A 13,335-nucleotide genomic window follows, 5' to 3' on the forward strand; every position below is an offset into this window, starting at 1 on the left:
TAGGTCAACTTACAGCCACCACAGTAACTACTGTGGTGGTTCATGTCCACACAACTGCTGGTGGTGCGCATCCTCACCAGGAGTGCTTCCACCAACTTACGAGGGGCAGTGTGGGGGGCCAAGAGCCCGAGCTCACAGCTCCATGTGCAGCTCCCCGCCAGGAGCTAGGCTGACCCCTCTGGGCTCTTGGCTCCCTGCTCTGCGCTTGAAGCCGGAGAGCTGCCGGGTTCCCTGCAGGGAGCCGTGAGCCTCGGTGCAGCCAGGGAGCCCGGTCGGCAGCCCGGCTGGGAGTGGGGAGCCCCCCACCCATCCCCAGGTGACAGCCTGAGCTGTGAGCCAGGCTTTCTTGTCAATTTCACACTCCAGCAGGAAGCCATGAAATGGAAAAGAACGACAGCCAACAGACGATGTAAGTAACCCACTGTGTCTACATGGACACTGCGTCACCCTAACTACACCGACATAAGCCCTACGCCTCTTGTGAAGGTTGGAGTTATGATATCAGTGTAGGAGAGCACTTACGTTGGTGGGAGCAAGGCTGTAGTGTGGACACTGACATAATTAGGTCAACATAAGTGCCTTACGTCAACCTAACTCTATACTGCAGACCAGGCCTCAGTAAGAAGAATCTCCTTTAAAACCCTGCAGGTTATAAGCAAGCATGGGCAAACACCAATCAATCAGAGGGCCTCAAAGCTCTGCAGAGATCAGCACTGAGTAGCAGTGGAATGTGCTATCATTACTAACATGACACGCACTATACAGAGAGTGAATGCCACATGAAACTCCCAGCTACAGACAAGTGCCCACATCACGGTTTCAGAGGATACTGTGGTAACCCAAGGAGCAGAGCTTGTGTGGTTAGTCATCACATCTGAATTCCAGTTACCTTTAAGCCTTCTCTCGCTAGATGGCAGTAAGATTTTTGCTAGATCAAAAATTGCCCATCATAAATCCTGTATTTGTTGACAAACCCCTACAGGAGCACCGCATCCAGGGCATAAATTAAGATATTACCACCTGGAGCTGGTCATGTTCCCTCTCTAGGCTCCTTGCTTGGTGTCAGTAAGGGCAGAGGCGGAAATAAATAAGGAAGCTCAGGAGGCAATGTGAGGTAAGGGTCATTTCCTTTCTCCAGCTGGTTAAACAGTTTCCAAAGAGCTTGTAAAACAGATTGTATTTGAGGGAGTAGGGGGCGATGGACTGCATGTGTCACTTGTGGGGGAAACGCCGTAGGAACCATCACACAAAAGTTGTCCAAGGAGCTGTCAGGTGGTGGAACAGCAAGGCCTGAAGAATCCGTGGCAGCTGGGAATAGGGAACAGGCATCCTTAGGTGGAATGCCAAGGCGGCGGCTGAGGAGGGTGTCGGGCGGAGCGCCCCGGGGCTCCGCGGCGGCTGAGGAGGGTGTCGGGCGGAGCGCCCCGGGGCCTGAGGGTTCCCGGGTAGCTAAGAGAACTCAGGTCAGGGAGGGGAGACACTGGACGAAGAAAGGAGTTATGAAATCTTATGGAGAGCCCAGTCTTCCTCTTCCAAGGTGAATGGAGTCTCACGGCACCTGGCAGAGGGGACTGGGTGAGGCTGCCCTGCTTGCACAGATCGATCATCTGACCCAGCAGAGATCTGGGTTTGAGGGTGAAGGATTCATTGTGAGAGGTCGGTAACACACAAACAAACACAACATTTCAGTGTATGCTGACCCCTGGCTTATTCCCTACCATTGTCTTGAAACCCTTTTTGTTCTCAGTCAGTCCTGTATCTGGTTTCCAGAGAGACACCCATATTCCTGTGCCTGGTTGGGGAGGACACTTGGGCTATATTTATTACTCAGCTAGCCTTTTCGGCGTCTGTGGGCACAGCATCTCCGCAAGGGCTCTTATTCCAACAACACCGAGTAAAAGCGCTACCAAATCCACCCAGAACTCAGCTAAAGGAATGTAGAATAACAAAAGCCACAACCCACACTACGCACTTGACTCAGACCCAGGCTGTTGCCTGCACCAGGGACAAATGACTGTTGTATTCATATAATTTCCATTTTACTATGACTCCAGCGCTAAAGAAACAAGCTTGTGGGCTTTGAATTCACTTCCTCTTCTCTCTTTGTTCACTGGCAATGCAAGCTGGACTGTGCAGAGATGTAGACACAGCATTGAACACCAAATTTATCACTGCAGACCAGCAAGGGGAGCTCAAACACAGACTATGTGAGACACACACCAAAATAGTGTTGTTGAAAGTTTCTCAGAAAAGGTGGGTTCACTTTAGATGTTCATAAAGAAGAGATTTAGAATATGGCAGACCCTTCCCACAGAAAATTGTAAAGGGGTCAGAGCAGGGGTACTGGAACAATTTGTATCGTTGGGGTGCTGAGAGCCATTGAATCAAACTATAAAACTTGTATATGATGGAAACTACTTCAAGCCAAGAGGTGCAGCGGCCCTCCCAGAACTCCTAGTTCCAGCACCTATGAATCAGAGGTTAAAATTTAGGTCTGAACAATCAATAGGATTCTTTTAAAACACAGTTCTGAACATTCACTATGATTATATTACTAATATAGGATCTCTTAAAATTAAAAAAAAAAAAAAAAAAAAAGGAGTAAGTGTCTTTAAAACAGGACTACTAAGAGAAGAGGCTGCCCTAACTAGGGCTACTGGAAATCAGTGTATAGTGCTCTACTGTCTGGAGGTTCAATCCTCATGCAATAATTTAGGCCATGTCTACACTACCATTTATGTCAGCAACACTTTTGTGGTTGAGGGGTGTGACATACTGACAAAGCTACCGCTGCTCCTTGGAGGTGGTTTAATTATGTTGATGGGGCCGTTGGCTTAGAGTGGCTACACAAGAGATCTTAAAGCAGTGCAGCTGTCCTGCTGTAAGGTCTCTAGTGTAGATATAGCTTTGGAGTGCACTGGTGGAAGTAGGGGAGGAAAAGCTGAAAATACTGACAGACGATTAGCAAATTTATTTGGTTTCACTGCTTGACAAAGAGATGCAGTTCACTGGGGTCTGCATGAGGGTTGAATAATTCTAGGTAAATTCCCAGCATAAAATGAGATGGAGTACCTGTTAGAAAGTTACTGGACAGGATCATTCAGAATGCTCTGAAGCACTAAAGAAAAACTGGCACCTGCAGTCTGAGAAGTGAAGTTTCACAAATGCTCAATCTCAAAGGGCCCAGATTCAATGCAGAGAAAAACATGTAAACTAAGTAAATCAAATTAAAAAGCAGCCAAGCCAAGCAGAGAGTCGGGAAATGTTAATTTTTGAGTCCAGTGTTAAACCAGCTCTCTCCACCAAGTCCACCTGAACATTTGAAACACTGAAGTTCCCTGGCTCAGGGAAAATGTGACCTCTCCCGCCCACATCACCCAGATCACCTCCAGCTGAGACGAAGGTCATTTATAACTAGCTGCACTCTCTTTCAAAGCCCTGGATTACACTTGTATTCCTCCCAACTACCACTTCTCCGCATAACCCTCTTGGAACCCTTTTCTTCTCTCCTGTCAGTGTCCATGCACTTCCCAAACAATACCTTTCTGGCCAAGGAGGACTGAAGGAGGCCCTGTTCCCAGCCCCAGACATGGCCAGAAAGGGCTGTGCTGTTGAGAAGGGAATAACTCCCTTTCTCTCCTGCTTTTGGGGGACAGATCATCACTAATCCTAACAACTAGTTTGGGAAACACACGCCTTTGATTCTCACAGGCATTTATCTGCCATCTTTGTGGGAGGAAACTGTCAAGTTGAATATTTTGGAATAATTATCTGTCACTATCATCATCTTAGATCATTAAAGCTTGGAGCATTTTAAACACCTACTCCCCATCCATGACCATTTATGGTGTTTGTTTATATTTATTTTACTTTTCCCCCCTCAACTGTGAAACTAGAAACTTGCCAGTTTCACTCTATTTATAGCTGACTTCACACACTGATGAAAAGAGATCATTCCCACACTGCCCTGTCAGAGTGTGCCATCACCTTCCCCTCCCCCTCTCAGAAACCCACCTCTTCTCAAATCATGAAGATGCTTCTCTTTATAGACGGGTAGGTAAAACTTTTTAAGCACACAAGATTTGGGGCCTACACCACTGGAGAATGTCTCTTTAAATAAAAGAGAGAGGGGAGGAGGGAAAGCTGCTGCCTCATTGTGCTCAAACACAACCCTTCTCTGTTGGTGCTGACAATTCCACCCTCAACCCCTCTCCCAGCCCCCTGACTGCAGGCAGGAGGCAGGGAGGAAAGGGAAACAATTGTAGGGACATTGGGAGGGGTGTGTGGGGAAGGTTGATCACAGAAAGCCCTTCTGAGTGAGCTGTTGTCACAATCTGTGTAATGACAAAATGTAGGCTGGCTTGACAGGACATTAGCCCACCTGCCCCTGAATTACGACGAGCGACAATGCAAAAGACTTGTTTATTTTAAATCTTTTCCCGGCAGCCTCAGAAATCAGACAAAAGACACCCACCCTTGTCACTGTCATTGTGCTGATGAGAGTTTATTAAAGCATGTTTTTTTTAAAATACATAAATAAAAGCAAGAGCACAGGAGACATTCATCTGCCCCCACGCGCTAGGCAGAGTAAAGTCGCTTCAAATAAAGGCAATAAATTGATTGGACATAACATAGGAGAGTTTTCACCAATGTTGACACAGCAATAAAATTCAATCTCTTGCTGCTGTATAATAGCCTCAGGAGCCCAGGGGGAAAAAAAAAGGGGGCTGGGTGCAGTAGCCTCTGGGAGGAGGAGGAACCCATCCCACCAACCAGAAAGCAGCAGGGATGAAATAAAAAAGGACAATATCTAGCAGAAGCTCTGAGATCCTTCTTTTCCCAGGTATCTGTATGCCTGTCTCCCTCATCAGATATTCCATGCCCTCTCCCTATGCCCCAGTTTGAACACACATTTGCACACCAGCGCCCCAACTGGCACTACTAACTGTTCAGAAGTAACCGCTCTAAAAAGCTATTGAATCCAGGAGTTGCGCACACATCACTGCTTTCAGCTATGCAGCATCACACTGGGGCTAGGACTCAGGAGTTCCAGCTCCAGAAGAACACACAAGCCTCTAGTACCTGAACTATTAAGCTGGCAGCAGTGGTAGACCTTTTAATATTCTGTAAGCCAACCAGGGGTACATGTACCCCTGGGGGTACGCTGAGGTCTTCCAGGGGGTACACCAAATCATCTAGCTATTTGCCTAGTTTTACAACAGGCTACACAAAAAGCACTAACGAAGTCAGTACCAACTAAAATTTCATACAATGACTTGTTTATACTGCTCGATAAATTATAACGGAAATGTAAGCATCGTATTTATATTCTAATCAGTGTATTTTATAATTATATGGTAAAAATAAGAAAGTAAGACGTCTTGCAGTAATAGTGTGGCTGTGACACTTTTGTGTTTTATGTCTGATTTTGTAAGCAAGTAGTTTAAGTGAAGTGAAACTTGGGGGGTACGCAAGACAAATCAGACTCCTTAAAGGGGTACAGTAGTCTGGAAAGGTTGAGAGCCACTGCTATAAGCCAGCCACCAGCAGGTGACATGACCACACACACTTGAGCCAATGTTACACACTCAATTCACAAACCAAGAAATACTGTTCTTTCTCCACCCAGTGTAACAGGATGGGGTCCCCAGAAGGCAAGCACGGCATCTTTTCTGCCAGACACAGAAAGGACTATATCCTCAGGTGGGAGGAGAAAGCCAAGATATTGCTGTCTTTGAGTCTCGTCCTCCACCCAAGATTGCAGCCAGGCAGCGAAGCTACACACTGCTTGGGTGAGCACAGGTTAGACACAAATATGGTTCAGTTGCAAATCTAAATGAAGTGGAACACGCACAAGTGCAAAGCGGTGTTGCTTGTGCAATAGCAGCGGCTGTGCTTTGCAGTGCAGCTTCATGCCTGTATTAATTGTGGGCCAGCGTGAAAACAGTCCTCCAGGGGATGTGAAAAGCAAACCACAAGTGCTTGAGCGAACATGCCTGCAGGAACCCAAGTGCAAGCAAATCAGACTGACAATCAGCCCTCTAGCCCAGTGCCCTTATCTCATGGCTTACTCTACAGTCATCACATAAATGGGGCTTTTTCAGAGCAAGTTAAATCTATCCTTCCTCCCCACTGGGCCTCCTTAAACCCAGAAAAACTGAGCGTGTGCACAGGACGCAAAGCCTTCTCCACTACGCTGTTTTGCCACCCACTCAGTTCTGCATCAGTGGCAGCCAACTCCCCTCTTTCCGAGATTAACACTGTGACACTTTGAAACCTCTCTCTGAGCTCATCAGACGATTGCATAACATACATGGCCCCAACACAGTTTATAGAAATACTCTAATTAATGGCGCCAGCTGCCACTTGAGGTAGGGTGGAGGAGGAGAAGGGAGGTACTACGGAGCATCACATGGCAGCTTACTGGAGGAAGGTCCAACCTACTACCCCAAGAGAAGGATCTGCCGAGAACCATAGGTAACCTGTGCTAACACAGCACTGGTGGGGATCACATCCTTTGCTGGTTAACATTGAGTGGATATCCTAGCTATGCCCACATCAGGAGCGCTTCCCGGTGGCTACAGGAATGACCTGTATATGAAATTGAGAGTAAAGGGGAGCCTGGAAAATAACAGAGACTCAGAAAGATGGCCTGGGTACAAATTTGAGGCATTGCTTTTCACTGGCTCAATGCCCCCCGCTTTGGGCAGCTGGGAGTTCGCTCAAATATCTTCGGCTGGGGATGGGCGACAAGAGAGAGCTGTTAAGCATGGATGACCCCACACCATCGGATCCATAAAAAGTGGCATGACAATCAGGATTCCCTCCCAGTCCATTTAATAGATTCAAAGGAGGAGAAACGATCACCAGTTAAGTACCTGGTTTAAGAGAGGAGGGCTCAGGACTATAATCATCCAAATAAATCATTTCCTCTACAATGGGCTATGAAGGGCCATCAGTCCCAGCACCCGCTGATTTACTAACAGAGCAAGCACCACCATGTGGTCATGGTTAAATGAGTTAAGAAACAGAACAGCCACTGGCCCCTTACCTTCTCTCGTTGCCAAAGAGCCGGGCCACCTCTTCCCTTCCAGGGCTGCGGGCCCGGGTCCTCTGCTCCAGCCGTTTCCTCTCCACCTGGAAGGCCTCCCGGTTACTGATCCTAATGGCCTTGGGAACATCGGCCAGGGTGGCGTACTGCCGACTGGCTTTGAAGGAAAGGGAGTGGTTCTTTCTTTCAGCTCCCCTTCCCCCGTCTTTGCTGCTGAAGTCCTTGCACGTAGGGTAAGTACTCTTTGAATCCAGGGAGTTCAGTGAGTAGCTGGAAACCATTCGGTTGTTTGAGCTGGTACCTGGGGAAGGAAAGGGGTGGCTGTGCTCCTGGAAGGGTGATTTGGGGTAACTGTACCTGTTGTTCGGGGTGCTGGGGCTGGGAGGGGATGGTGGAGGTGGCAGCTGCTGCTCTTCCAACTTCGAGTCTTGCTTGGTCTTCTCCAAGGAAAAGTAACCGCTCTCAACACGTGCCTTCCGCCCACAGTCTATCCGGTCGCCATTCATGGAGCTCTCATCTAAGAAACAGAACAGAAAACAAGGGGAAGGAGTTGTGTGGAGGTTACTACGCTTGGTTCCAAACTTGATTTTGCCTCCCCTCCATTTGTATAAAAGGGGATTTTAACACAAACTGCCTTGCCTCCACAGAATGGGAAACATCCACATAGGATTTTCCAGCATTACAGTGCCTATGGACCCAGACACAAACCTGACCTGGAAGACCCACCTCTGGAGGGAAACCGGAAGTCCAGTTTCAGGATCCATTGCATCTTTGGTTTCTGTGCCCAGAACTGCCAGAAAGGGTGAGGATAAGAACAGGTTTTTTGTGATGTGGAGACTGACCTGCTAGGAGGTGGACTAGGACACACCAATCATCAGCATTTCACACTTGGATTACTGAGCAGCCTACTATAGGTGCCACATGCAAAGCTCCAATAGACATAAGGTGGGATGGGTGCTTTTGACTTATTTACAGAGGGAAAAACTGGACAATGACAACAGAGACTTCGGCAACAGGTGGGAATGAAGCTAGCAGAATGCTATCAGGTGCCCAGCCAGCTTGTCGCATCTGGTCAGGAGCAGCCATACTACAGAAGGGCCAATAAAGTCCCCCCTTATTTCTGTGTCCAAGCACGCAATGATCTGACCCAGTCTGTCTCCACAGAGCCTTGGAGGAGGGACACAAGAACAGGGAAGAGCGGGTGTTTTGTTAAGACATACAGGGGAGGCTTCTCAACAAGTTGTACCTGTATATATTAGAAGGAAGCTCAGAGGTTCAGCCAGCAAACACCAATGCATTTCCTAATCACAAGTAAAATTAACTTTGGTGGTGTCTGATTCCAGTAAAGGGAGAAGGTCAGGAGAGGGGAACAAGAGAGAGAGGAAGGTGTGTTAACAGCTGAAGGAAGCGTGGCTCCATCAACAGCTCTTCATTTCTTCCTCCCCAGAAAAAATGGGGAGCTAGGAGAGCATTAAGGCCTCATTGCAATTCGGGTGTCAGGCCCTCCATTTGAGTGAGATGAAAAACAGCTGTATGCATCCTTTTGCCAGAGTGAATTAGTGACCACCAGCCTCCATGCCAGCACAGACAAAGGCATTAAGGAAAGGGGAATCCCTCCACACTGAAGCTTCTTGCTACAGAGGGCACAAAGAACAATTCCCATTTTGCATTCACACCACCACAAAATTGTGCACGAGCATTTGTTTTCAAGGGCCAAAACAGTCTGCATCTAATCACCACTGCACTTCCTGAATTGTTGGCCTCTAGAAGATTCTCCATGTGTAAGTTTGGAATGTGGAGAAAATCGTTTGTTCCAGGCAGACTTGACTTGCTGGTTGGTTGGTAGGTGTGTATGGATACACACACACGTGCAGGGAAGAAGGAGAGGCAGCAGAGAGGTCTACATCCAGCAGCGACTTTCCCATCCATTCTGAAGATCATAAGCTGGATGGTAAGTTACTGTTTTCTCCAACCGAAAAACAAGTAAATGAAAAGCAGCATCTGTGGAGGTAACACACACACACACACACACACTCTCTCTCTCTCTCTCTCCCTCTTGCCCAATCGCCACATCCCAAGGTGTCAAGGGCAAAAGCCTATTGATTCATCAAAAACAGGGCTTTGCTGACACCAGCTAAATCAGAGAGACGCAAAGGGAGCAGTCTTCTTCCATTAGCTAATCCCAAGAGAGCAAGGAGGAAAGCAATCGCTTTAGCTAGCCTTTCAGAACATGCAACAAACTCAGCTTTCCCCTCCGCCCCCGATTTATCCAAGGGGAACACATAATACAAAGCAGGAAGAAAGTCCAGGCCTCTATTGTTTCATTTAGAACAATACAGCAGACTCCAGAGGCTTTCATGGACTAATCAAAGGAGACAAAATGTAAACAGCTGCCCTGATATAGGGTTGGGAGGAGGAAGCAGCATCCCAGTGCCTGGCAATAAAACAGGACCAACTGTAGGCAAGTGCCTCTCTGTCTCCATTAGGGCACTATATCCCAAAGGGTAGGCTGCAACCCACTGGAAAGCTCTTGATAAGTCATGGGCCCAGTCCAGAGGGGAGACCACCGAGAGGGCAGGGGGGAAAGGGGAGGGGTTGGATAGCAAGCCCACCCCACACTCATCCTGCAGTGAGTGCTCCTGTCCCATGGAACTGGGCTGAGAGGGCTGCTGTGGGTGGTCGGTGCCCCATTCATGGGGCAGGGAAGCTGACCTCTGATTTTGCCTCCCTGCTCCCCATGCATTAGGACCCTGGGTGGGTTGCAAATTAAGACAAAATGCAGTTGGTGGGCTGCCATAGTGAAAAGTTTGGGAATCACTCAGAGGCTAGTATAAAGGGGGACGATCAATGTTCAAAAGCTCATTTATTTCAAAGGAAATTTCCTTGCCTTGGAATCGCACCCGTTAGAGGTGGGAAAGACCTGTGAGGTCATCCCATCCTCCTTGCCTCTGCCTTCCAGTATTTTATCCAGATTTCCCCTCTTTCTTAATTTCATCCCATTATTTACAGTTATCTCCTCCTTCTCTCCCCCACCTCCCCACCCCAGGTACCACCCTAGGGAATGCCGCAAGTGTTCAGATCTTTGTAGGCTGACAATGCGCTGAGCCATTCCCATTAGATTAAAACATTAAAAATGGGGGGGGGGGGATTCTAGTTTTCTTTTCACTACTTATGTCAGTTTCTTCCTTATTTTGCACTTCACACAGTTCAGGACAATGAAATCAGCCCTAGTCCATGACTGTGCCTACCCAGGCACTGCCTCAATGTAAATAATATCACTTTCAACATCAACAGTGCAGTTTCCTTCTGTTTCTCTACGGCAGTTGTGGGATCTTAGATACTAACAGGTAGTTGGGTTTCCAAACCAGTAGGGGAACTGTTACATTTGTAAAAAAAAACCAAACAAACAAACCATAATACACAAAGACAAGAAACCATTTCAATTCATATTTTTAAATAAAAGCAAGTTTAGACCAAACTTTTTGACGAGGTCCCGTTAAGAGAGCCACACCACTGCAGTTAAGACATCTGTGTAATAAACTCAAACTGCTGCAGGAAAACCTTCCAGTCCTAGTAACAACTTGGGGTTAATCGGCCATTAATAATAGCATTTTGCACTTTGAAAGCACCTTCCATCAAAGGATATCAAAGCACTTAAACAGTAGGCTTCACAACATCCCTGTGAGGTAGGTAAGGTATTAATTAGATCCACCTTTCAGAGGGGTAAGTTAACGCACAGAAGCTTTTGGGGTGATTTGACCAACAATCTCTTGGGGCTGTGGCAGAGCCAGGAAGTGACATTGCTCACTGCTCCCATGGACCTCCTGAAGTTGCAGGTACTCAGCAGTTTCTGAGCATCAAGCCATAGGAGTTTCATCTCCCAGACCCTGCTCCAGTCACTACACAGCACAACCTCAGGGTGAAGAAGAAAGTTCCCCACAATCAGGTATCGAATGCTACGAGGCTAGAGGAGAACAGAAACCAGTGCCAGCATCCCTCTGGTCCTTACCTTCTTTACTTTCCAACATAGGTTCCTTCAAGGAGCTGGCAAGCATGGCCTGGCTCTGTATGGGGCTCTGGGCTGGGCTGATGCTACTGCTCCCATCCAGTTGATCTTTGCCCCTCATTTCTTCTTGCCAGAGTGTGGACTTGGTAGTGGGGACCTTCTCTGCATTAGGAATGTTGCTACTGGTCACAGCCACCTTAGCGGGGCCAGGTTCCTGAAGAGAACAGGAAAGACACTCGGTATCACTGCACGTTCTCTACATCCTAGCACCAGTCATCCCGATTTACCATAGGCAGGTAAGTCCTTATCTAGAGACACATGGACCACGTTACCTTAAGCTCTTAGACCACATGGCATTTCAATACACTTACAAAGGGGTGTGTGTATTTCCCTTCCCTGAATGATCTGATTTATATATTTCAAATGCTGGCAGGTCTAAGTGCTTCTCCCAAATGGGACAGGCTAATTCAGGGCTTCCTTAAGCAAGGCAGCTAAGCACCGCTCTTACAAAGAAAAAGGAAATGTCTTTAATATGCTCTTCCGAGGGAGGGATCCAAAAATGGCCCATATCTCCCTCTCCGTCCAGCTGGAGAAAGAACCAGAGCAAAGGTAAGCTCACAAATGAAGGAAGCCTACTGACTCTGAGATGAGGCAGATATACATGGTAGGGGCCTCTTTGCTGTGCTGTGCTTTGTTTTCCAGGAGGAACTGCCCCTCCCAGCTCGGCAGACAGGACGCAGCACAATACCGGAGCTTTTAACTGTTCATTTGTGTAAAGTTCGCGCTCATGAAACCATGAATTAACCGAGCCCTAAAGCTCGGCCAACACACGCCAGGCCTGACTGTGATGCCTGCTGCTGGCCCTTTCCCAAGTAGGCGTGCTATAGGTCTGGTGCATCTGAGGCATGCTGTCACCAGACCAATGAGCACAGCACACGCATTTGAGATGGATTCTATTTCAGCGTGATCTTTCTCTAATCTATGGGGATCAGCTTCCTTGAGGGGCTACTGAGGCCTAGCAAACTCACTTCATTTTGACCCAATCAAGGACAAGAATGCTTGTGAAAGGTCAGTGCTATCAGTTGCCACAGAACCACCTCAGTACAGCCCAATAGGTATTATAAACACTTACATGGCAGGAGATGTCTAAGATCTCTCGTTGTTGGTGGAGGATCTTACAAGATTATTATTATAAAAACACTTTCTTCCCCGAGGATCACAACTACACACACAGAAATCCAGCAATGGAACCACCTCTGGGGCAGAAGGTGGAGATGGGATATTCTGGCCAACCAAGGCATTGAACATGCATTCTAAAAACCATCGATGGATTTATATTCTGTGACATTTAACATATGGGCTACCTGCTTTGACCCCACCACAAACGTTTACTCTGAAGCATCCTCACACCCAAGAAACGTACACATCTACCCCCCATGCCACCTCTCTCTCTCTCATCTTCTGAGGACCGGAAAGATCAACTTCAGCTGCAAATCATTTCCAATGGGATGGCAGGGAACAGCTGGCCCTGGACACCACTTCAAGTGGAAAGCCGCATCGAACTCTGCATTCTTCGGCCTTGAGCGTGGCTTTCCCCTCAAAGCAACGTTTCACAAACTGTCAGCACCTGAGAGAGAAGTGAACCTCGCCAAGAAGGGAGGCTTTGAAGCCCAGCCAGGCCCTGGATCTTGGGAAGTACGGCCAAGAGCGAGAGCTCTCAGACAAACGTGCCTACAATTTGGCAAAGCTGCCCTCGCCCAGTCCATCAACAGTGGATGTGGAGAATGGCCTTGAGCCAAGGCTCCATGTGCATTGAACTTCTGCCCAGAAGACCTACTTAGAGACAGGACTTCTAGAGCCCACCGAGTCACATTTCAACAAGGTTCCATTTGCAAGAAGGCAACTATTACCTGACAAATTCCCTGGCTAGAAACAACGAGCACAGTCTACCTCCGGGGCTCCTCCGGTTTAGACAAAGAAGGGCTTTATGTGACTAGAAAGCAGATAATACATTAAAGGGGGTGGGAGGAACACCTGAGTTGCACCCATCCCCCCACTTGAGTATATTTTACAGTTAGAACAGGGGTTATTTTTCAGCTAATACAAGTCCCACCCTCTAGCCTGGTTTTCCAGCTATTTCCTGCCAGGCTACCAGCCCCAAGCCGCACTTCCTGCTGAGAGAGAGATTAGTGGCTTCCCAGCATTACTGCCTGGGAGCCCGGAGACAGGGCTGCAGGTGGAAATGTCACATGCCTTTTTCCTCTGGCCTATACCCATT

At 47.8% G+C, this 13,335-nt stretch overlaps 1 protein-coding gene across 8 annotated transcripts in view; it reads right to left on the reverse strand.

Moving 5' to 3' along the window:
- Positions 1 to 13,335, reverse strand: part of MPRIP (myosin phosphatase Rho interacting protein) — a 172,267-nt gene that overhangs the window by 53,278 nt on the left and 105,654 nt on the right. For 5 of the 8 annotated variants that reach the window (XM_073361864.1, XM_073361858.1, XM_073361862.1 and 2 more), the window contains 2 exons: positions 11,061 to 11,271; positions 7,052 to 7,568 (listed from right to left, as the gene is read on the reverse strand). In XM_073361864.1, the coding sequence (XP_073217965.1) occupies positions 7,052 to 7,568; positions 11,061 to 11,271 (728 nt within the window). The remainder of the gene's footprint in view (positions 1 to 7,051; positions 7,569 to 11,060; positions 11,272 to 13,335) is intronic. The other 3 variants (XM_073361865.1, XM_073361861.1, XM_073361866.1) reach the window with 1 other exon arrangement.

The sequence above is a fragment of the Lepidochelys kempii genome, chromosome 10 (genome assembly GCF_965140285.1).
Source record: "Lepidochelys kempii isolate rLepKem1 chromosome 10, rLepKem1.hap1, whole genome shotgun sequence".
Classification (NCBI taxonomy): domain Eukaryota; kingdom Metazoa; phylum Chordata; order Testudines; family Cheloniidae; genus Lepidochelys; species Lepidochelys kempii.